Source organism: Brachyhypopomus gauderio, chromosome 20 (genome assembly GCF_052324685.1).
Source record: "Brachyhypopomus gauderio isolate BG-103 chromosome 20, BGAUD_0.2, whole genome shotgun sequence".
In the NCBI taxonomy this organism is placed as follows: Eukaryota; Metazoa; Chordata; class Actinopteri; order Gymnotiformes; family Hypopomidae; genus Brachyhypopomus; species Brachyhypopomus gauderio.
The window spans coordinates 13958425-13981984 of NC_135230.1; the positions used below are offsets into that span (position 1 = coordinate 13958425).

Genomic DNA, 23560 nt, shown 5'->3' on the forward strand with positions numbered 1-23560 from the left:
AACCAATAAAATAAATAAATCGTTTTTACGGCGGCACCCCTCCCCTTGACTGATAATAGTAACCCCCCCCCCTCCCTCCCCGACACACACACACACACACACACACAGAAACGGCGATCCTGCGACCACACTTGGGAGAGCATCCTCCGTTCAGAACCGCGTTCCGCATCCAGACGACAGCACACGCAGCGACAGTGAGAAGAAGTTCAAGAATTATATCCGCGGACCACCCGACCACAGTCCTGATTGTTCTTGCAGACAGAATGCAGAAGCAGTAATAGTGCTCAGTTGGATAGACTGAAAACTGTGAAAACGTAGTTTTTTTTAAGGAAAAGCGTTATTGCATAATTTAATTACTTTGATAATAATCCTTTGATTATTAAATATCCTCGCAATACTCTGATCGCTGCGCAGTGTACTGATTTACAAAGAAATTAATATGGATTTACAAAGAATGAATCAAACTCGAGCAACGTTTTGGGAATGTATGAAACCTTCAAGCAATGCTTCACTAAACCACTCATCCGCCACCTGTGGCAATGCGTCAATAATTCCCAAACTTCAGCCTAGCCGACATAAAGGTGAGATGTTTTCCAGACAATTTTAATGAAATACATGTTTCATTCTGAATGGGAACTTTAAATAATTGTCTGCTTCATTGCATTAACGACCACAACGGTCTGTTTGACGCCTGCAGATAAGCTTGTTGGAAATCAGTTTCAACAATTATTTAACAGGTTCATTGAAAAATGTCTCCTTTTTCAGTGAATCTTGAGCACATGCCACGCGTCTGTGCTTTGTATGCTCATATAACATGACTGTAATGTAACGACAACCTGTACTGTGCATTTAACTTCTTGAACATTGCTGAGTCTATATCTCACTTTCACAAGGCAGCAACGCTATACTCTATACGCTACACTGGCTGTGCGCTCCCACGCAAACATTTGTTTCATGGTCATAAATGGGGGAGTTTGTTATGTAAAATTTGCAAATTACAAATTCCTTTGTGATCAATTACAATACGGCTATTTTCACTCCTCACCACCTTGGACTGCAGGCTGCGGAAAGGCATGTTTGTGTCTACACGCCTCTGGTCCTCTACCATGGTAGCATCTCGGGCTCTCACGGAGCGCTGTTGAAACCCATTCGCAGACTTTACCCATTCGAACATTCTTCCGTCTAGAAAATGGTTTAAAAATGGATTAACTGTGAAAAAATTAATAAAAAACGCGCAAGCGACACGCGAAAAGTTATATAGCCTATAGTCTTTTTGTTTCTGAGAAGCTTTTACGCCGATAGTCACACGCACTCTTTAAAACTCTTGATTTACTCTTGCATCAGTATTTTGCATCTAAATTGCTATGATCTGGAAGGACCAACATTTTGTCGAGCTTTGGTTTCAGATTTGTGGATAAAGCACTTTCAAAGAAAGGTTTAGCTTATTTCAAGTGTTTAATTTCTAAGCCGCACATTATAACTGCGATCACAAGCACAATCACTATCATCATAATTATCACCTTTGCCATTGTGATCCATCAGTCTTGGCCGTTGAAATAATAACTAAAGTATACACATTGATGCTATTTCTAAGAATGCAAATTTACAGCTTCCTTATAGTTTTGTAATAAATTCAATTTTTAAACTTTCCACTGTGATTCGATTTCAGTGTTTCCATCTTAAGTGGTTTCACAAACCTCTACTGAGTGCTGACGTGCTTTCATTTCTGTGCACTACAGTTCAGTCACAGTTAACCTGAAATGAGGGTCTGGGCTGTAACAAAAAAATTATCAATATTACACATTTCCAAAGTGTATATAAATGAAAGGGAATCACCTTCCTTTTAACCTCTTACATGGCGTTTCAGAGTTCAGAGAGAGCATACTACAAAAATTAATGTATTTCCAGTTTAGTAACTATCCTTTCAATGGGGACTGCATTTTCATAAGACAAAAAGGAAATGACAGAAACAATGAAATGATAAAAAATGAAATGAGATGAAAAAAGCTCACAGGGACTACATAAATGTGCCCGACGCCACTGTTCGCTTTTCTTCATACTCAGTTTATAAATGTTAGATTGCTGAATTGCTATAAATAATAAGACAGATATTTGGCAGTAGTCTGTGACAAAAATATTCGAGCAAGAGCTATTCAGCCATAGAATCGTGGTCCTGATTAAAACTATAAAACACACCCTCGGCTGAACACAGATGGTGGTGGTGGTGGTGGTGGTGGTGGTGGTGGTGGGGGGGGGGGGGGGGGGGGGGTTACAACCACTGTCACTGCCTGAGGTATCTTAGAAATTTTGTCTCAGCTTCCCTTTGGAAGTGTTGGTTTTCTGAAAACCTGCACATAAAGAGAACCTCTGGTACATTCTCTGCCTCTGCCAAGATACTGTGCAGCGCTGCATCAAGGAGCAAACACATCAGGGATACAAGAAGAAATGAGGAGGAAATCATCTGGTCACAAAGCATTCTGGGGTTAAGGTCACAGTTCACATGGTGAGATATCATCTGGAAGGCAACCATTCCAAGACATTCTCACCTATTATAGTCTTGGTCCTCCTTTGGCTTGGTCCTCAATATGCTCTTATGTTTGAAAGAATGACTTAACACTGAAATTAAAAGAGTACTTTGTGAAATACAAATTACTTTTGACATAGTACCTAAATAAACTGGCTTGAAACTATTTAATTGACTTTAAACTACAATAAGTCAGCTCGTTTAATTAGGCAAATGACATTCAAAATCAGGAAGAGAAGCCCTACTGACTCAGAATCACAAAGGGAAGTCCTATTGACTGACATTCAGGATCACAATGGGGAACTTTACTGACTGACGTTCATCCCTAATGATTGACATTCGGAATCACATAGGTAAGCCCTACCGCTACCGACTGACATTCACAATCACAGACTGACATTCAAGTCCTACTGACTGACATTCACAATCACAAAGGGTAACTTTACAGACTGATATTCGAGCCCTATTGACTGACATTCACAATCACAAAGGGTAACTTTACAGACTAATATTCGAGCCCTACTGACTGACATTTGGGAATCATAAAGGAAAGTCTAATTGCATGATATTCGGAATCACAAAGGGAAGTCCTACTGACTGACATTCAGAATCACAAAGGTAAGCCCTACGGACTGACATGCATTAAAGGAAACACTGGCCCATATAAAGGTCTGAAACAGTATTTAAAAAAAGCTGAAATTAGATCAAAATCTTTTTTGTGCATGTACAGAGTATGTGTGTGTATGTGTGTGTGTGTGTGTGAGAGAGAGAGAAAGAGAGTTTATTTGTTCCCATTTTGAAGGTTTGACATTTTTTTCAACTTTCTGCCCAGATATCTTGAATAGACAAAATCAGTAATCAAATAAGTAGATAAACAGACACACAGAATAATGTGTCACACACAAGGAACTTGCCAGTAACTGTGCAAATCCAACTTTCCCCTTTACTCTGTCCAATCGAGCTATTATCAGGTGAAGGCTCCTTTTGATTTGAGCTGATAGCCATATTGATTCTGAGGCAAGAGAAGTTCTCTTTCTGGATGGAAGTACTGGCTGTGATCGAGCTGACACTGAATGTGAAGTAACAGCCTGTTTTTTTTTAACCCTTCGCTTAATTATGGAGTTCGCTGCATCCATGTGTCAGTGGCTGACAGACCCTGTGGAAAGATAAAAATCTAGTGCCCAGGCTGATATTGGCTGATTAGTTCCAGGAATGACACAGAGGGTATTGAGAGGCTTTGCACACAGCACTTCAAGGTCACTGTCTGGGATGTCCATGGCAGTTTAGACAGCGTGGAATGTGATTAGTTCAGGGGAGCACTCTTTCAGGCAGCTATCAAGTGTTGGCCCTTCCTGCCCGCGTCGGCGTCCCCATCAAAGTGAAACATTCCCTTGGAAGTCTTCCTCACTATCCTCAAGGTAAAAGCTTTATCTCAATTCCAGTCAAATGGAGACACCTGGGAATTGGCTCAGGGGGATGAGATGGAACCGGATGACCACGTGATAGTTTAGATCTGAAACTCACTGAGAAACTGAGAGAACCTGACTGGCCCATTGACTCCTGTTCACAAAGGGCACGTCTGTTTTTTTTGCTAGGGTGTCATTCTTGCCTTTCAGGTGGACGCATGTCTGTGCTTATAATTATAAGTGTCTCTAAAGTGTGTATATATAACACTGTGATGCTGGGTACTGGGAGAAGGATGAGGCACAAGTCCAGTCTTCCTTGCAACAGGTCACGTTTATTTACACAAAGGCGCATATAGCGCACGTTTAAACATCGACTAGAAGTCACACAAATGACTCTGACAGCGACGGGCACGGGACACTGCACGAACGCACATTAAATAGACAAACCACATAAGCCCCGAGTGATCACGAGACGAGCCACAGGAGAGACCAATGAACACTCAGACACATCCACACCCACGAAGATCCACAGACGCAGACGACTAGACGTAGACGACATAAACACACGCCCGAAGGGGAGGGGCCAGGGGCTGTAACGTGACAACCACTACATCAGCCAGTGAAACGGAGAAAGTGGAAAGTTCTGCTATTATAAATTATTATTATACTATTACATAAGTTGAGTGAATAATAATTTAACAATCAAGATGGACAATTGTCTCTTGGATCTTCTGGAATTTAGCACAATGTGTTTTATGGACACAGACTAAACCTACATGTAGCCTAAATGATTTGCAGTGGGGAGTTCCCACCATTACACTGCAGTGCATGCATATATCCTCCTTAATAACTGTGTCTGGCATGTAGAAGGAGGCTTTTGCTCCTCTGGGCTAAACCTCCAGCCCTTTCTCATCTCCCCCCTCCTCTTCCTCTTCCTCCAGAGATGGACTCGCTGCGTATCCTGCTCTACTCCCTCATCTTCCTCCTCAGCGTGTTTGGCAACCTGCTGATCATCGTGGTGCTGCTGGTGAACAAGCGCATGCGAACCGTCACCAACTCCTTCCTGCTCTCGCTGGCCGTCAGCGACCTCATGATGGCCGTCTTCTGCATGCCCTTCACCCTTATCCCCAGCCTGCTGGAGGACTTCATCTTTGGTGCCGCCATGTGCAAGACCGTCACCTACTTCATGGGTGAGGCACTCTCTCTCCCCTCCATGTTATCTCCCCTTCTCTGCTCCGAGCGTGAAGGATCTGAGGCCTGCTGCACTCGGGTGATATTTAGGTTTAGTGGGAAAGCACAAAGTCTTCACCGTGAAGTTTGCCACTGATGTCAAAAACCAAGGCCAAGCGTCGGAAAACACAGGGCTGGTTAGCAGTACCACGTAGAATCGTGAATTCCTGTTAGTGTTGGGATCAAAGGTTTGATCAAACACAATATAGCCGAATAGAGAATGTGATGAGTGTAAACCTTTAATTTATTAAAGGGATGGTGCACACCATGCCTTTAAACAATCATTTATACTTTTAGTTTATTATAAATCTTGCCACAGAGATTAGAAGGAATCATGACATCCCAAGGACTGCTGGAGATTGGGTAGGTGGAAACGGTCAGCGAGGACCATAACAGCATATGAAGAGGTGCCAGATACTTCATTGTCTGGTGTGGAAGTGAAAGTATAACTTTGATTTGAAGAAGACAGCAAATTATGCCCTGAGGTAGCACAAACGTTCTATCAGGCTCAGTGCTTAGTGATATTTCTTTGATACCAATCATAAAGGCACTAATATTGAAATGAGTATTCAGAGTAGACATGCCTTATGATTGTACATGCCTCTGGACATTGAAGATAACTTTTCAATGAAGGTCCAATTTGTATGAGTATGGCTTAGAAAGTGGAGCTTCAGATCTGTAGGCTAAATCATTAATTCATTTTCAAAGCTCAGATCACTTTGAACACAGTTCTTGTTACAGTTGTCTCGGAAACACAGAATCCATGTTGCTTTATAATGATAAGAATAACTGAATAGATTTTTTGAAGTTAAACTAGATGTACCATTATTTAAGCGTGCAAGTAAAAATAGCACTCATAAATGAGACATAAGGGGAAAGCTGTCAATATGTTTTATTAGCAAAGACAACAACAATCCCTTCAGTAAAACACATTAGACCATTAAGCCCCTATTTCAGTGTGTCACCCGAAGATGAAGTAGCTTAGACACAATTCATATGCTGCTAATGTGAAGACACAGATCATTGAACACTAGCAATGCTTGTACGGTTATAAACTGTTTCAATTTCTCCCATAGACTGAGAGATCACAGCCCCCCTGCAGAAACACACCTCACAACCATTACAGTCCTCAAACACGTATACTGCCAACATGACGCCAGTGATTGCTCTAAATCTTTAAATAAGTCTCTAAATAAGTCTGATTTGTGACGGGATTTGGTCAGATTTACAGAGTAGGAAGACACATCTAGTCTTGGATTGATCGCAAAAGAACTATTTCTACCCCAAGCTGTCTGGACACGGTGCTGGCACCAACCCGGTCGCTCCCACGGTGCCGTGTGTCATCCGTGAGTCAGAGGAAGAGCATTGCGGTGGTCTGCTGGTGAGAACATCCCGTCACGTCCTATGGCCATGCTGACATTCCCCTGCACTCTCTCGGCTTATTTGCTCACCTCTGCTGTGTTAATCAGAGCCAGCCTTGGGCCAGCCGGGCTCTCGTGAGCTACGTGCAATCAATGGGCCATCACAGCTCCCTCCGGACATTGATTTTCATGTCTAATCTCTGAGGCCATGTCTGTTAATGCCTGCCCTTAAGGAGAAACATGGCCTAGAGTCCTGAATGACTATCAAATCAATGCTAAATAAAGGAGGGAGGTGCATTCATACCCTTTAAGTGCAGACCACAATTGTGGTCTTAGAGAAAGAAAAGGACAGAATAATTCCAGTTCCTTTCTACATTCAAAACCAACGAGCTGTTTCTGTTTCTTTAATCCCATCTTACTGTGAGTATCCGAATATATGTTGGTCATCTTATGATAAAACCTTGTACCATCTAGCAGCCCCTATCGGGTTTGTGGGGATTTATGAATAAGAAATCAAAGACAACGTCTGAGACAGGTTCGACCCTGGTCAGGCTGAGCCATGAAGGGATTCATAGTTTGAGCTTTTTAAGCTTCACCAAGTTTCTTCATGAAAGCTCCATCTCATTTGTGAGGGTTCTGGACTCTATGGCAGGCAGACATGTAGACTTTAGGAGTTCATTTCCAAGAGGTGTGGATTCACCTTTCTCAGACACCTCTGATCTGTTTGAAAACTTAGGATTAACTCTAACCTAAACGTCCCTAGGACTAAATCAGTGATTAAGGAAAGCAATACCCTGCAATGATAAGGAACTACTGAGAACACTGTCCCTTTGAAGGAAACGCTGGAATTGCTATTTTCCAGTAATGCCTTATCCCAGCTCTTATGCAATCAATGAAAATGAACTGAGAAGATTCTATTAAAAATCCATCTGGGAAATCTTGCATGACTACAAACTCATTAGCACAGGTGCATCTCATCTCAGTGGGTCAATTTTTAATTTGATTGACAAAGCCTATATTCTTATTTGTTAAAATATTCTTATTTACAAAATTCAACCAAAAAAGCTACAGATAAGCTATTAAAAGTCAAATGAGATATCTGTATGTGGCAGTTCAAGCAAAGCAGTGTCAGAAGTTTAAGTGTCTAGTAATTAAATGGTCACAAAATACATTTCCCATTGTGTTCCATATAGTGGACCATCAAGTGTGGCATTATGTTTATGATTTTTTTTTGTCTACCAGAATGATTATATCCTAAACACAGACATATGCTTAGGGACTCCATGATGAGAGGCCCAACAGATTAAATAGATGTAATAGACTAAACATAATTTTTTTGTTTTCACAACAGACATGCCTGTAGTGCATGATATACATGTGATATTTATATATGCAAACATTGTTGAATTGCAGCTCTCAAACCAGTGGCTTGTACCAAAGCCATTTGTCTATAAAGAAAAGTGCTGTTTCTTATTTAAAAAGTGGGGGAACAATTTTAAGCATATTAGCATAGTCATTAACATACAGACGCTATTAAATGCCCAAAGCACCAAATAACTTCAAAATAAAACAGGAACTCAACAATATACTCAATAGGCCACTCTGACACTTAAAAAGTATAAAAGAGTAAAGTGGAAAACTACTAGCAAACCAGTTGTAATAAAAGTCCCTAACCTTAATGTTAACCCTGACCCTAATCCACTTTTTTACTTTTTAGAGCATTTGGCAGACGCCCTTATCCAGAGCGACTTACATTTTTATCTCATTTTTATACAAGTGAGCAATTGAGGGTTAAGGGCCTTGCTCAGGGGCACCTCAGTCATGGCCTCAGGTTTGGGAATTGAACCCACGACCCTCCGGTCACAAGACCAGTTCCCTAATCCACCTGGCCAAATCACTCAGGAATCCAACATAATGAATGATGAATATGTTTATGAATAGAAATAGGCCTACAACAAATAACTAATGTATCATAAATTAATCAGGCAAAGCATCTTCAACCAAACAGAAGGGAGAAGTTACCTAAACTAAGTACAATATAATCACAATCAGTAGACAAACATATAGGGCCCTTTTGGCCATTTTTTTTCAAAACTCATTTAAAAATATGTCAGGAAGGACAAATACTAGACCAAATAACAATCCTCTCAAAAGCAGTCTCCTGAAACTGTATAAAACTTTCACTCAGTGTTCCAACCCCATATCCCCCAATATAACCCAATATATCCTCCCCATATACCCCAATTTGCATATAAAAAGCAATATAATTGTATACCAGGCTTGAATCAATAATCTAAACATTAATAAATGCACACCAAATGGATTTCATTAAAGGGAGACACTCCCCAGAAAATGCACAAAGACTAGAACTTGACAAACCTGTAGGACATTAACGCCGTACCCTTTCATCACACCATCCTTCAACCCGCTGAAAAGTCCTTTGATTGGGCCGAGTGGCCCTTTCTCTGGGCCCCTCCCACTCTCTTTTGATTTGCATAATATTCCATTAATAACTGGAAATAAGTTCTATATGATCTACTGACTGCTTCGGTCATAACTAACAAACACACATCAAAGTTGCTTCGCTTCCAGAGAGGTTTACGGTAAGCATGGCCACAATCTCATTAGTTATCTCAGCTCTTTATTGACCTGCTGACTGGCTATTTTACAGAATGTAATCGTATGCTCATATAATTAGTCTATATGCAGAGTCTGCCTGTAAATTCAACTGGGATGCAGGGGTTGGCACCCTGCCTGTCAAGTATTAAAACATTACAATAAATATATTAAAAGTTCACATAACCACTACATTTAATGGAATATATATTCAGTTATATTTTAAATCCAGCATACCAGGTCACTGATGCTTTTAATATATCCAACTCAACGAAGCTATAAAGATGATGAACATGAAAACTGATGATCACCTTCCTCACTTTTCCTTTTCTACAGAAATACCAAAACATACAAATATAGTGTCTGTAGTCACATCCACTCGAAAGGTGGAGCACAGACATTAAAGTAAAAAAAAAACAGCAATTGGCAGTTCTTCACAGAACACACTTTATGACTAATAAACAGCACTACATGGAATTCACTAAGAGGAAGGTCTGCCCACACTGCCCCGGGGTAAAGGGGAGTCATTTACACACTTTCCAGTCCTGACCCTCGATAAGAGTATAGACAGGTTAATGGGACATAATAGGACATCCCATTATGTCCCATTACAGCACTACTGGGTGACAGGTCTGAACTACCATCACCCGACTACCTTAAACCATTCGTATTAATATCACTGGTTCAACACAAAAGATCATATTACACACCTGGAAAAAAAGCAATGATATTAAGTTGCTATTATGTAGCGTCTTTCTCAGAACCCAGTGATGCTTTTCAGTCAACAAGCTACATTGTGCTTTTACATCCAGTCGACACGTCGGTGAGAATAACGAACAATCACCTCCTGTCTACATGGGCTTAACGTAATGATCGCAGAGGTACAGTGGCATCCACAATCCACCGAAGTCACAAGCCAGGCAGACACGAGAACTTGTCATTGCGGATACCTGTGTGCTGTCCGTGGAAGAAAGTTTAGAAAAAGTTTAGGGGAAAAAAACCTCCAAAAGTAGAAGTAACACCACCGAAGCCCCTTTTCCGTACCGTTATAAATGTGCAACGCTAATTTATAATGTTGCAGTATTATTTGCTCTGGTTAATATAGCATAATTAATCTCCTCGTGTTTCTTTCCCTTCCTTCTTTTATTCATTTCCTCTGTCTCTCACCCCTCTTAAAAAGCAGCTTTAACAGCTAAGTGAAATGTTCACTGGATGAAGTGGTAATACAGTTCTTATTGTCCTCTGAAGAAAGGGGAGGGGTCGTAGTGGGACAAAATTAAATATAACGATGGAGAGGAAGCACCATTGCAAAATTAGGTGTAAAATGTGAAGTACTGGAGTACTGCGGTCTGCCCCAGCGCTAAACCAGTGCCTGTTTCAGTGGCTTTGATTTGGTGCCATTGGTGTAGGGCACTGACCAATCATATTTCCCATGTCTGTCCCAACAACTCCTCACAGGTATCTCAGTGAGCATTTCCACCTTCAGTTTGGTTGCCATAGCGATCGAGAGGTACAGCGCCATCTGCAACCCGCTGAAGTCACGGGCCTGGCAGACGCGCTCCCACGCCTACAAGGTCATCGCCGCCACCTGGGTGCTGTCCGTGGGCATCATGGTACCATACCCGGTCTTCAGCACACTGGTCCCCTTCACCAAGCCCAACAACTCCACCGGTCACATGTGTCGCCCTGACTGGCCCCTCAACCAAGTGGAGCAGACCTGGTGAGTCCGGGCCACGGATGATCGCCACATTCACCATCATTCACCATCATTCGTTTCACAGGTTTCAGCTGCGGGGGAAGCACTGAGGGCTTAGTGAGTTATTAAAACACAGAGCAGGATGCTGTGTTTGTGTTGACTGCTACGTGGTTTTGAGTAGAAAAATAAAATGGTTGGTTATGGATGGTTTTGTTCATTAATGAATGTATGAACCTGTCAGAAGTTAAAAGCAGTTTATTTTCACATTACCATATGGCCTACAGCAATGGTAAATAGCTCATGAAAATGGTATGGAGTGCCTCCAGCAGTGCCTGTAGAAAAGAGAAGCAAGGCAGGAGTACAGATGCCTGAAGTTTCCAGATGTTCTTGACCTTCTAGGTAAAATGTGTAGCGAATATATTGACCATTTCATAATTCATAATTAATCAATATATTCGCTACATATATTGATGCCGCGTATATTCGCTACAAATGCTTGAAGCTTTTGGAGAAGGACCATCAGAAAGTTTTCAGACGGGATTTCAATGGTGTTGAAGTTCAGTTTTATATTCATAACGAAACAGAAAAAGTAAAATTATGGCTATGATGTGTTTCTAGAAAGGTTTTTTTGAAACCTTTCAGCCATGTAATGCATTACTTCTGTTTGATGATGATCTGGAGTGCCGGTTAGTGAAAGATCAAAGAGATCAGAGAGCTTGCTGACCTTGAATTGGTTGGTTCCTTCATTTCATTTCATAATGTATATCAAGTGTATGAGGCTGTTCATTATAAGTACTCTAGGACATTTGATACACTCACTATGGACCCAAAAGTTACCTTAGCAACCCCTAGCATATATTAAAGGTACTGAAGTAATTCTGGAACGAACCAGAAAGCCACGTTAAAACAAAGTTTTGAGATCAGCACAAGACTTAAAAAGAAACAAAAGAAGTTTCAGGTTCACCCCCACGATCATTTTTGCTGCCCCATTACACACGCAATCACTTCCTGGGGCTCTTTTCTGCAACAGAGTTCTGCTTTGATTGCTTTCGCCCTCCTGATGAATTTGAAAGCCATGCATGGATCAGGATGACAAGTGCCTTTGATATCAAACGAACGGAGCACCGAGGGGGGGTCGATATCACAAAGGCGCCTCTGAGATGAAAAGATCAGCGGAAAGGACCAATGGAAGATGCTTTCAGGCATCACTCCCACACCATCGTTTGAATAATCACGCAATGAAATAATAACGTGGGCTCGCTTCGTATCGCTTTTTGCGTGCGGACCGTGATTTTTCTTAGGTCCAGCAGACTTTAAGGCTACTCTTTTATTCTGTGCTGTCTTGGCCTATTAACTCGATCGGCGTTGCTCCATTGGCCGATGTTTTGTTCAGTGCTTTCTTGGGGCAGATGCATTTGCTTTATATGTGCTCAAAACAATGCGTAAGATGATGGTTGTTACGAATGTTATAGCCTTCCAAAAGCCCTTAGCAATCAGTAAACGAAGCATCAGTCATGAGGCTGACACACAGGTACTGTATTGATAATTGCTTTTGTCTGACTTAAGAGAACACATTGTAATTTTTATGTCTATATATATATATATATATATATATATATATATATATATATATATATATATATATATATATATATATATATATATATATTTATTTATTTATCTCTCTCTCTCTCTCTCTCTCTTTGTCAGGTATGTCTTGCTGCTGTTTATTCTGTTCTTCATCCCTGGCGTGGTGATGATCATTGCCTATGGACTGATCTCCAGAGAGCTCTACCGAGGGATTCAGTTTGAGCTGGACCAGAAGAAAGACTGCAGTGGTATGAATCAGACAAATGTTTTTTTAAAGCCCATTCCATATTTACATCAATAACTCTTAAAGCCCCAGGAAGCTCTGGCATTGTTTATTTCAGTCACTTTATACTCTGTCTCCAACAGACTGCTCGGAAGCGGAGTCAAAACTATCTCCAATCAAAGAGCCCCATTGTGTGTGTGGCCTGCAACAAATGATTATTTCAGTAGATCTGTTAATTGCATTTTAGATCTGTTAATTGTATTTTCGATTAATTGGATAAAATAAAACCATGCTGTGTTGCTGGCAGTAGGTGAATTTATCTGAATTTTCCACGCTTTCTCTTTTTTTTTTTGGTTATTATTATGACTTGATTATATTGGCACACATTAATATGTAACTGGAGCGCATCCATTAATGTAGTCAGTTTCCTGACCATTGTTAGGCAATCCAACAGATTTTATGTCAAATATTAGAAGTATGTACATTTAATTATGTTTGACAGAAGATCAGTGCCAGCAAATGAGAACTCAATAGCTACAGTTTGTTTTATAAGGCATCATTAGCTCTGCTCTTTCAGACAAATGATATAGATCATAATCATATCTTTCTATTGGACATTACACCTAATGATCAAACCTTGTGTTTGACTTTTGTACTAATGATGACTTACATCAACTGTGCTTTGACCTGCTGAGCTAGCATCATTGCCCAGCCAACTTGTCCATGCATGCTTACTTGTGTGGTCTCACTAGCTAATTCTATCTGCCAAGCTGGCTTCTGTTTTTAAATGAAACCTTCTTGTGTGCCAGTTGGCTCACGGAGTTCTTTTAGGTGTTCTTGGTAGGTGCTATTGAACAGTTGCCTGTGGAGGGTGGGTGTGTTCTCTTCTAAGTGATCTCTTTAAGACCGTTCACTTCCACAAGTTCTACATTTTGGACTAGTCACCCTCAAAGCTGTCTAAAAGCGTTTTGTGTCCCAGGGGCTGTAAAGAATAGCTCCACTGTGATGTTCTGCATGTGAGAGGCTTCCTGTGTTCTTCAGCACGGTGGTCCGTGTTCTGAGGGGACTTCTCTCTACATCGTTTGATTCCTTGAGAGATCATTTAAAATCAGTTTGATGAAAACAGAGGGAGATTGAGATCTTTCTTTTTATATTTTATATATAAAATGTAATATACTGTATAAAATCTCTTTGCAGTGCTGAAGAATGGCCTGAGTGACGCCACGCCCCACAGCCCAGACGACAGCGACGGCTGCTACATCCAAGTCCACAAGAAGCCTCCACCCATGGAGCTCTCCACCCTCAGTGCCCCGGCCGCCTCCAAGACGGACCGGCCCCGCAGCAACACCTCAGAGGCCAAGCTTCTCGCCAAGAAGCGCGTGATCCGAATGCTGATCATCATCGTGGCCATGTTCTTCATTTGCTGGATGCCCCTCTACTCCGCCAACACGTGGAAGGCCTTCGACCAGCGCTCGGCCAAGCGGGTGCTCTCCGGCGCGCCCATCTCCTTCATCCAGCTGCTGTCGTACACCTCCGCGTGTGTGAACCCCATCATCTACTGCTTCATGAACAAGCGCTTCCAGAAGGCTCTGCTGGCCACCGTCGCCTGCTGCGTCCTGCCGTGTCGCGTCTGCCGGAGGAGGGACGGAGACGAGGAGATCACTGGTTACACCGCCGCGTCCATGTCGAAGTTTAGCTACACCACCGTCAGCACGGTGGGACCGTGCTAAGTCCACGTTTCGTTCCCGGGAAAGACCTCAGAGAGGTGCTGTCTGTGTTCAGTCCCTTGTTTCATTTTGAGCCAGTTGTGGTGATGTGTTTTCTGACTCTTTTCAGCATGCTTTATCTGGTGAGTATCTCCTGTTTTTCGAGTTTCTGTCTCGGTGGGAAGCTTCAAGTCATCTCGCCCTTACATGTTAGTATCCAGTTGCAATGATGTTAGAACTTGTAGTTACAGCCTAAAAGTGATGTGCAGAATTCACAAGAATGGCCATAATCTTGTGGTTTACAAGATTCAGAAAACACAGAGCCTGATCCTCTGGGGAACCATACGTTCAGAATGATCCAGACACCACAGATCCAGAAAGACTATGGACAAAGGTGAAAATGCAATCTACCTATCAGACTGTGCTACACAGGATATCCATGTAGACCAAAGTATTACTACTGTGGTGTTACATTATATACTGCATGATACAATCTATGATCTATGTGCACTCTTGTCTCAGATCACGTGTGCAGTTACAAAGTGGTACAGTTGCCATTAGTTGGCATGCATGTTTATGTGCATCCTGTAGACATCTATAGTTTAAGTGTGAGTTTCTGTTGTTTGGCTGGTCCAATGTGACTCGTGTTGATGTGCCGAGTCACACATTCTCTATATCAAATTATGCACCGTGTCTCAAGCCTGTGAGGACATGTGAGGACCCTCTTACTCCCAGGTCCTTCTTTGATGCATATCTCGCAGCTCATTGGTCAAAAATCAATTCAGTTCCAAAATGGAGGCGTCCATAGTGTATGTCTGACCCAGTGTAACCCACCATTCTCGACACACCACTATGCCTCACAGGCTGCAGTGTTGAGCAGTGCTGCTTTGGGCAGGGAGGTGAAACACACAAGGGATAATAAACTGTAGAGGGATGTTCTCCTTGACAACCCTGGCATCACTGTATAAACCCACACAATTTAAACCCAAAACCAAAAAAAAAACATGCAGAGAAGCTAATTTGCCTGTGTGTGTGTGTGTGTGTGTGTGTGTGTGTGTGTGTGTGTGTGTGTGTGTGTGTGTGTGTGTGTGTGGCTAATCTAATTGCTCTCTTCCTCGCATGCACAACCTGATGAGGCACCAGGGAGGGTGGCACGCTATTAAACCCTATCTCAACACACACACGCACACGCACGCGTGCACGCACGCACACACACACACACACACACACACACACACACACACACACACACACACACACACACACACACACACACACACACACACACACACACACATTAGGCCAGTTAATGTCCTGTCCAAAAAGGGGAACATATATTTGCCTTGGCAGCTGCACCCCTGAGGTATAACACCCCTGGAGTATAACTCCCCTGGGGTATAACACCCCTGAGGTATAGCACACCTGAGATATAACACCCCTGGAGTATAACACCCCTGAGGTATAGCACCCCTGGAGTATAACTCCCCTGGGGTATAACTCCCCTGGGGTATAGCACCCCTGGGGTATAGCACCCCTGAGGTATAACACCCCTGAGGTATAACACCCCTGGAGTATAACTCCCCTGGGGTATAACACCCCTGAGGTATAACACCCCTGGGGTATAGCACCCCTGGGGTATAGCACCCCTGGGGTATAGCACCCCTGAGGTATAGCACCCCTGAGGTATAGCAACCCTGAGGTATAGCACCCCTGAGGTATAACACCCCTGGCAGCGATGCAAGACTTTCTGTGTAATTCACAGAATCTTAATTCATCAGAATTGTGTTTGATCCAAATTACAAAAAGCAAACATCACATATAATTGTTTTACTTTCATGTCGTTTAGATCATGAAATCACTTTTAATTGTTGCTCAGTCATCCCCTCAGTCTCCCTCTCTGTCTTTTGAGATGTTTTTTTCATTTTGTGAGTCTTTTCTTTTCTTCTGCACATACGCACTGATGGAATTCAGAAGACCTGGACTAAAATTTGTAATTTTTTTACCTGGTTACCCCCCCCCCCTCCCCCCCCCCCCCCCCCCCGACACACACACACACACACACACACACACACACACACACACACACACACACACACGTCTTTCCTTCTTCTCCTCCTTTTAATCTCAACCTGCACACTTTGTAAAGCCCTTCCAAACACGGGAGCTTTGAGAGGAGCCGTGTAGTGGAGTCTGGGTGGAGCAGGTGGTGGTGTTCCTCCACAGGTGCCAGTGTCATGTCATACACAGCTCATTCGTCACGAAACAAATCCGTGCTCCTGCATTCATTTTCCGACCTTAAATTCAATTCAGCAATCCCCTTAAACTTTCTGTGAAGAGGCTTAACACAAGGGGATTATCCTCCTAGAATCTTTACTGGTAAATCTATACACTTAGCAGGAATATGGATCTGTGCTCATGACTATTTTTGCAAACACCCTGCAACCTCGTCCTAAGATAAAGTTACCAAGTTAAACAGGAAGTAATACCACAATACGGTAAATGTATCTACTTGTGATTTTCACTCTTTTCACCCACGCCCTTTATGTGCCCAGAGATGCCCGTTACTCCGCAACAATTTGTTGTGCACATGCACAAGTGCTCAAATGCGTTGGATGTTTATTAGTGCACTGCCGTGACAACGCTGTTCGCTGTGTAATAGCCATCTGAACAGCTTGGAGTTAAACTCACACATCATGGTGAGGGGAAAACACCTTTTTGGGGTTATGAGATTTATTTTGTGTGACTAAAAGATGGAATGTAAGAGAAATATTATGTATAAATGTGGGGAAAGTGTAGGAAATTTAGCTTTAGAGTTTAATGTGTGTCATAAATCATTTTGGGTGTTTTGTAGTGTGACATACTCAACATATCAATGGAAATGGTTTTGGATTTAATTTTCTTTAACCATGTAGCCATTTATCATAATCAAGGATTATGTTTCTCTTCATGAGACTGTTTAAATGGTACATATTATTGGAATTTCCTCATTATCTTGTTTAATATTCCGTATGCTTTCATTTAAATATTTTTTATATTCCAAGCAAAATGTCACCAAACAGAAAAATGTATTTAATGCAACTTGGAAGTGGAATTATGAATAATTCATTGTATACTCTTAGTTTATTTATAATGTCGGACTATATGTGAGGGGTGGAAGGGAGTAGTCAAGTGTTTATAAGCTCTAACATCCAAAGACTAGTCCACATTGTGGGGGGATGGGTTTTCAAAGGAACCAATGAATTGTGGGACTTTGGCCTTTTGTGGATATTTTCAAAGTGTCATCCAAACCAGACGTCAGCTTCAAAAAATTGATGCAAAAGAAGAAAGGGATTTATTTGGCTGAAACACCACAGTCTCTCGGCCACCACAGCCTTAATGAGTGTGTGTGTGTGTGTGTGAGTGAGTGTGTGTGTGTTTACCACATACCGCCAGGCCATTTTTCTTAGTGGAAGGCGACTGGAGGCAGAAGTTGTAATTTAAATATAGACTAGTGCCAATTTGTGAATAGTTGTTCAGTTCTATGTATTGTAAATGCTGTATCACTTTCTAGTTCTATGATAGTCATGTCTCTGCGCTATTTTCATTCCTACCCCAATCCATATTCCTGGCCTTGGTGACTAACATCCTCCATTTTCCTTGTCTCTGAGTAATGAGGGTACATTTCTGCAGGTAAAGACCACTCTACCATATTTTATGTCAGTAATTCAATAAGTCCTTGGAAGGAAACATAATGAAAGAATGTAATGACAGGCTGTTAGGCAAATGTCTTGCTACGCTACAGTTGTGCAACAAAAGTTGTTTATGGGTAATCGCTATTGCCCAATGATATGTCCCCTCTACAGCAATACACTGGGAAAATGACATGGGCCATGTAGTCAACTGACCACCCACTCTCAATAATTAGACACAAGTGTTCTTTGCCTGCGGTCTCTGTCACGCATTTGCACCCGTAGGTAAACACGCATCCACGTACAATCATTTATGGGCTTTCAAACACTACAGGCATTTAAGTCTAGCTTAGGACTGGGACTAGTTTAGGACAGGGAATAGCTTAGGACGAATGCTAGAAACAGTTTTGATCGTTTCTTATCAGACAAAGCCGCTGAGCACCTTTGGTTTGAGACTGAAAAGGTCCATCCGTGTGCCATGTAAATCTATTGCCTATTCCGATAACTGATTATGGTCTATGAAAAGAAATATATACTTTGGATGTATATCTGCCTAACGCTGCCATTGTTGGTATCAGTAATGTCAGTGCCGCCTCTCTCCTGTGCAGCAGATTCTACTGTCCAATGCGGTTTCTCATTCCGTCAAGTACGAGGAGTAGCTCGCTTTAGCTGTGTCTAGGTGTCGATGTCATTTTGGGTACTCAAGCTGAAATAAAGAATACATTGTACAAGCTTACGTGGTGCTTTGTCTTCTGTGGTCACACAGTATTAGCGGGCATTAGGCATTAGTGTGTGTGCATGTGTCTCTACACAGACAGACACGTGGGATGTTGATGTGTAGGTACATTATAGATAATTATCATTTGCTGAATTACAGTTGTATATTAAAACATGGACACAGCCCTCACATCCATCAGCATGCTCCAGGTTTTGTACTGTCCTATGGCTATAGTGTGGTAGTCTGGCCACATCCAGGTATCCTCTCATGTACTGTTTCCCATTAGACCTGGTTTACATTTTTCAACTGCTGGATTATATTTTAGATTTGGTTTATATGCATTTTTATTAAACTGCACTTACATTCACCTTGGTGTTCTATCATGATTGACATATTGCCATGACTGCCTTTGTTGTAATGCAAATGACTTTTGGCTGCATAAATGTACAGGCCTAAAATAAATCCTATTGTTTGGGGTAAATATTGAGCTCAGAGCAGATGGGGGTGTGACACAGTCTGGTATAGTAAACATACACTGTGTCACATGAGCAAGGGTTAGCCTCAGATCCCAACGTTCCCCCTATATAGCAGTAAATGGTGCAAACCATGAGAGAGGCGACATGAATCTATGTTAAAATTATCCATAGAAACATACCAGCCAGCTCTTGGACTTCAACCAGACTGACCAGCAGTGTGAAAACAATATGCTAGACTCATAGTTTGCCCATCTTTCCCTAAGTATCTGAGCAGTTGGCTCAGTGCTAGGATGAACAGGAGCTCATGCGATGCTAGCCAGGCTGCTAACCTGTGACAAAAGTGCCAAGACCTTCCCACAAGCCATTCAGTATATCTGTATTTCTCTGCTAATAAAAAATACATTTACAGATTTGTTTTTGATCCCCATGTTACACAAGAGCATGAAAGCACAACACTCAAACAAACCACATATATGACCATATTGACGGAGACGCAAGAGGACGAAACACAGTTGCCAGTTTAAGGATGATTTCCAGAGCGTCCTGGACACCCCTGAAGTCTCTTCATCATCCCTGGCAGCGCTTCAGTAATAACTTCCATTGTTATGCTTTAATCTCGTAGCCCCATTAAGAGATTAAGAGACTAATAAAAGTCCGTCTGCTGCATAACGACCACTGATGCCATCGTAAGGCCACTTTTCTCACAGTCCCAGTGTCCCTCTTCACGGCCAAGATCTGCGGCACAAAAAGAGATATCCGGTCTGTCTCTCGGCAATAGCCACAGGCGAAAAGTTGGCGGACGTCCGGACATATCGAAGGAGTCGAGTCTAGCCGACAGAACAAAACAGGCACTTTTATGGTGAGACACCTCTTCAGAATAAAAAGGTTACGCTAAACCGCTACTGAATGCTGAGTAATGAGTGATGGTGATGGTAGGTTCACCTTAGGAGATAACGGAATTACCACAGACCAGTTATCGAATGAAGCAGCCTGCCGTAAAGAGAGACGATCACTCGACATGGAAGAATGTAGTGGTTTTGAAGAATGGGATTTTTCTGGCTCGTTTGAGCATAGCATTGTAAATTGGAAGCAATATTTCTGAAGGGGCAGCTGCCGGTTGATTGACTTTTGCGAAGGGATGATACATTGCTGTTTAGACACCTACTGTTACTTAATCTCTTCCACACCAAGCATATTATTTAGTGATAAATCATATGACATTGAGTAATTACTGAGAATAATGAAATGATTTAACTACATTGACAGTAATAGGAAAGGTATCAAAGTTCATGACACCCATGCAGATTCTTACTGAATGGTTTAGAAAGGGTTCTATGTCAGAAGGAGTCGATGTATCAGGAAAGGCACTTTTCACCTATTTATTTATGAATAACAATGTCTCTGTGACGTGCTGCATCTGCAGATATTACTGCATATGCATGTAAACCAGATACCTTTTCAACGTTCATTAATATTCTAGTTTTTTTTCTGTTTATTCTACTTCACAGAATTTCAGTCAAGTGATTCAGTAGTGGACACTACTAAATAAATAGTTGGATCCTAACAAAAGCTTCTTTTGAGAATTCATTTCTGTAGTCGTCCGTGCGCAATTGCTTTGAAGGTTCACAATCACATTTAATGGCTTTCTCTCTAGCCATTAAACTACCAACTGAAGGCTAATTCTAAGCCTCCATTATTTTTTCCTAAACACTCTCTGCCCATCTTAATGCAGTCTCTACACATTTCCTCTCAGGTACTTAATCTAAATGTCATTTATGAAGGTGTGCCCATGCTGAAAGCATTTGGATCCATCTTCCTTTGAAACGATGCAGAAAGACATTCAACAGTAGTCAATAAACCTATGAGCAAAATGTGACCCTTAGAGTGGTGATGCATGTGACCTCCTCTCTTTTAGTCCTGGGCCTGTTTAACAGCACACAGCTGAACAAAAGAAATAGGTTCTGAGAACTTAAAAGCCCTATTGCGAATTTAGATCACTGGCAGTTCAGTACACTGGCAATTCAGTACAATTCTACAGGCATCACTTACTACATATACAAAAAAAACCTTTTCCACACTAATCTGGGAACTAGGTGTTGGCTTTGATAGTGTTGGCGGGATAATTTTTGAATAGGAATGATTTTTGCCCTTCTTGCCCCGTGCAGCAGATACGTAGGGTTATTTTGCAAGTTGTTCTGCGGATTAAGAGCAACTCCTAATTTATGTGGAAGCTTTTCCACTGCTCTCCTAAGATAACCAATCCAGTGGAGACGGTGGGAGGAGCAGGATGAACGCGGGCACGGCGGCATTATCATTTTAATGACAAGCAAATAAATCAGGCCTCTGAGGTGTAGAGCTCCATCCAAACAACTTCAGTCATACATCAAATCCTCTTTCCACATTACTGTTCTGAGGTCTGACCCAGAAAAGGCATGTGCCAATTAGACTTGATGTCCTCAAGGTTACTGTTTGCTGGGTTTTAGCTTTAAGGTTCAGAGCTTTTGAATCTGGAGTCAGTGCATCCAAAATACCCAGAGTATTCACTTATACTTCTGAGAAAAACAAAGTAACTGCTCAGAGCTTAGTTTCTTTATTATTTAGTTTTATTGTCTTTGATGTCTTTTTGGTTCTATTAATTTAGCAGTTTAAAAAACTGCCTTTTATTAAGTATGGATCTGTGGAAAGTTCATATGAAAAATACTGGAAAGTAAATATAAAGTATCGCCTATCAAAGACCACAATCAATAAGTTTTTATTACACTTATAAAAAAGAGCAACTCCTTCTGATTTCTTACTATCTCAAAGTAAAAGAGGTCTGATTGGGGTCACAAAAAGGGGGAAAGTCCTCATTTGAAGTTTTTGGTACATATTGTTTTATTCCACTTGTGGTTTCTGTAATTGGGGTCTGACTCCCTCTCTTTCCTCACATTCATTTGGAGCTTCTTCACCTTAACACTTCTTTCCTTCTCTTTTGCAATGTGTGTGTGTGTGTGTGTGTGTGTGTGTGTGCGTGTGTGTGTGGGTAAGTGTGTGTGTGTGTGTATGTGGTGTGTGTCCCCAGTCCTCACCTGTCTAGCTCAACGAAACCCTGATGCGATTAAGCACACAGTCGATTACCTTCCGCAGTGGCTTCGGCTTTAGGGCATTGCAGTATTTTGCCTCAAAATAAGAGGGTCGTGTCCAATTTCACCTCAATTCATTCGGTTCGGCAAGTGTAGCCAATGAGCTGAAACTCAGCTGACAGTCACTCATATATATTTTAAGTGAATTTTTATTTTCCAAAATATTCACCTGGTATGCTGAATTTTTTGGTTCAATTGAACTTGAGTTTGATGGGTCTGACTCCAACCTGCATAAACAGCCCAGGTCTCTCACTAAGGTTGTTTGTCACTGTGACCCAGGGGCCCTGATTACAAATGAACAGTTGACATTTACCAAATTATGAGCTGGATACATTATGGTTTGGCTGAAGAATAAAGGTGTGTAGACTGGAAAAGGCTTTAGAGCTTTACAGAGATATACTGTAAATAAAGATTCAGCTGTAGTTTCTACATCTGAGTTTCCTGTGGCATGACGTTTGCCAGATGTAGTGACATCTGCCACCTTTGCTCATGGAATTCTAATGAGTAAAGATGCCAACTGTGATAACATGGTGGCCCTTCATTAATTTCTTGCTCTAGTTTCTTACATGAACCCAATCACTTCCATACCTACACATCTTGCAGATGTATATTTAAATAACACTACAGTACACCTGTTAATTACAGCCATTTAGCTTTGTGTCTATAGTCAAGCTCGGATAGCAGGTGTACTATTAGCTTGAACGTTTGGGATTGAAGAACACTTGGATCCCAGCAATGACAACCATAACATCTCCCATAACAGTACCATGACGATGGGACTGCTGTGCCTGGTACACCCATACCAATGGAAGAAGGATCACCATGACAGTACCATGACAACGAAACTGCTATGTTGAAGGACTCCAACACAGAGAGAAGTAGTCATGTGGTTGGAAGTGGCCCAGTCATGAACAGGGTACAGGATGGCTTAATTGTCTATGGAACCAGACAGACTACATCTGTGTATTCTACATACTTATGTTGTTACCAGTAAATGGGGTCAGTGAATTTAGCTGCAAATTAGCTGTTTCTCAAAGCAAAGTCAAATATGTTGAAACATCTGGTAGAAGCAACATGAATGAAGATGAATATTGATTCATAACTTATCGAACTGATGATTGGTCATTAGCTTTTTTTTTTTCTGTTCATCGCTTTACACCAGCGAGACTGTTACTATCTTGCATTTCTCAGCTGTCCACCATGTTTTCTCATGTTCTCTTGGGG

At 41.7% G+C, this 23560-nt stretch overlaps 1 protein-coding gene across 1 annotated transcript; it reads left to right on the plus strand.

Moving 5' to 3' along the window:
• Positions 1 to 170: 170 nt before the first annotated feature.
• Positions 171 to 16365, plus strand: cckbra (cholecystokinin B receptor a). The gene is made up of 5 exons (XM_076982900.1): positions 171 to 581; positions 4872 to 5120; positions 10596 to 10857; positions 12544 to 12671; positions 13844 to 16365. The coding sequence occupies exons 1-5, from the start codon at positions 440 to 442 to the stop codon at positions 14374 to 14376; spliced, it is 1314 nt and encodes a 437-aa protein (XP_076839015.1). The 5' UTR covers positions 171 to 439; the 3' UTR covers positions 14377 to 16365.
• Positions 16366 to 23560: the final 7195 nt, after the last annotated feature.

Excerpts from the sequence above, each read along its gene's own strand:
- cckbra (XM_076982900.1), top strand. The coding sequence starts at position 440 with ATGGATTTACAAAGAATGAATCAAACTCGAGCAACGTTTTGGGAATGT. Across the intron at positions 582-4,871 it reads TCAGCCTAGCCGACATAAAG|AGATGGACTCGCTGCGTATC; the intron begins GTGAGATGTTTT and ends CTCTTCCTCCAG. Across the intron at positions 5,121-10,595 it reads GACCGTCACCTACTTCATGG|GTATCTCAGTGAGCATTTCC; the intron begins GTGAGGCACTCT and ends AACTCCTCACAG.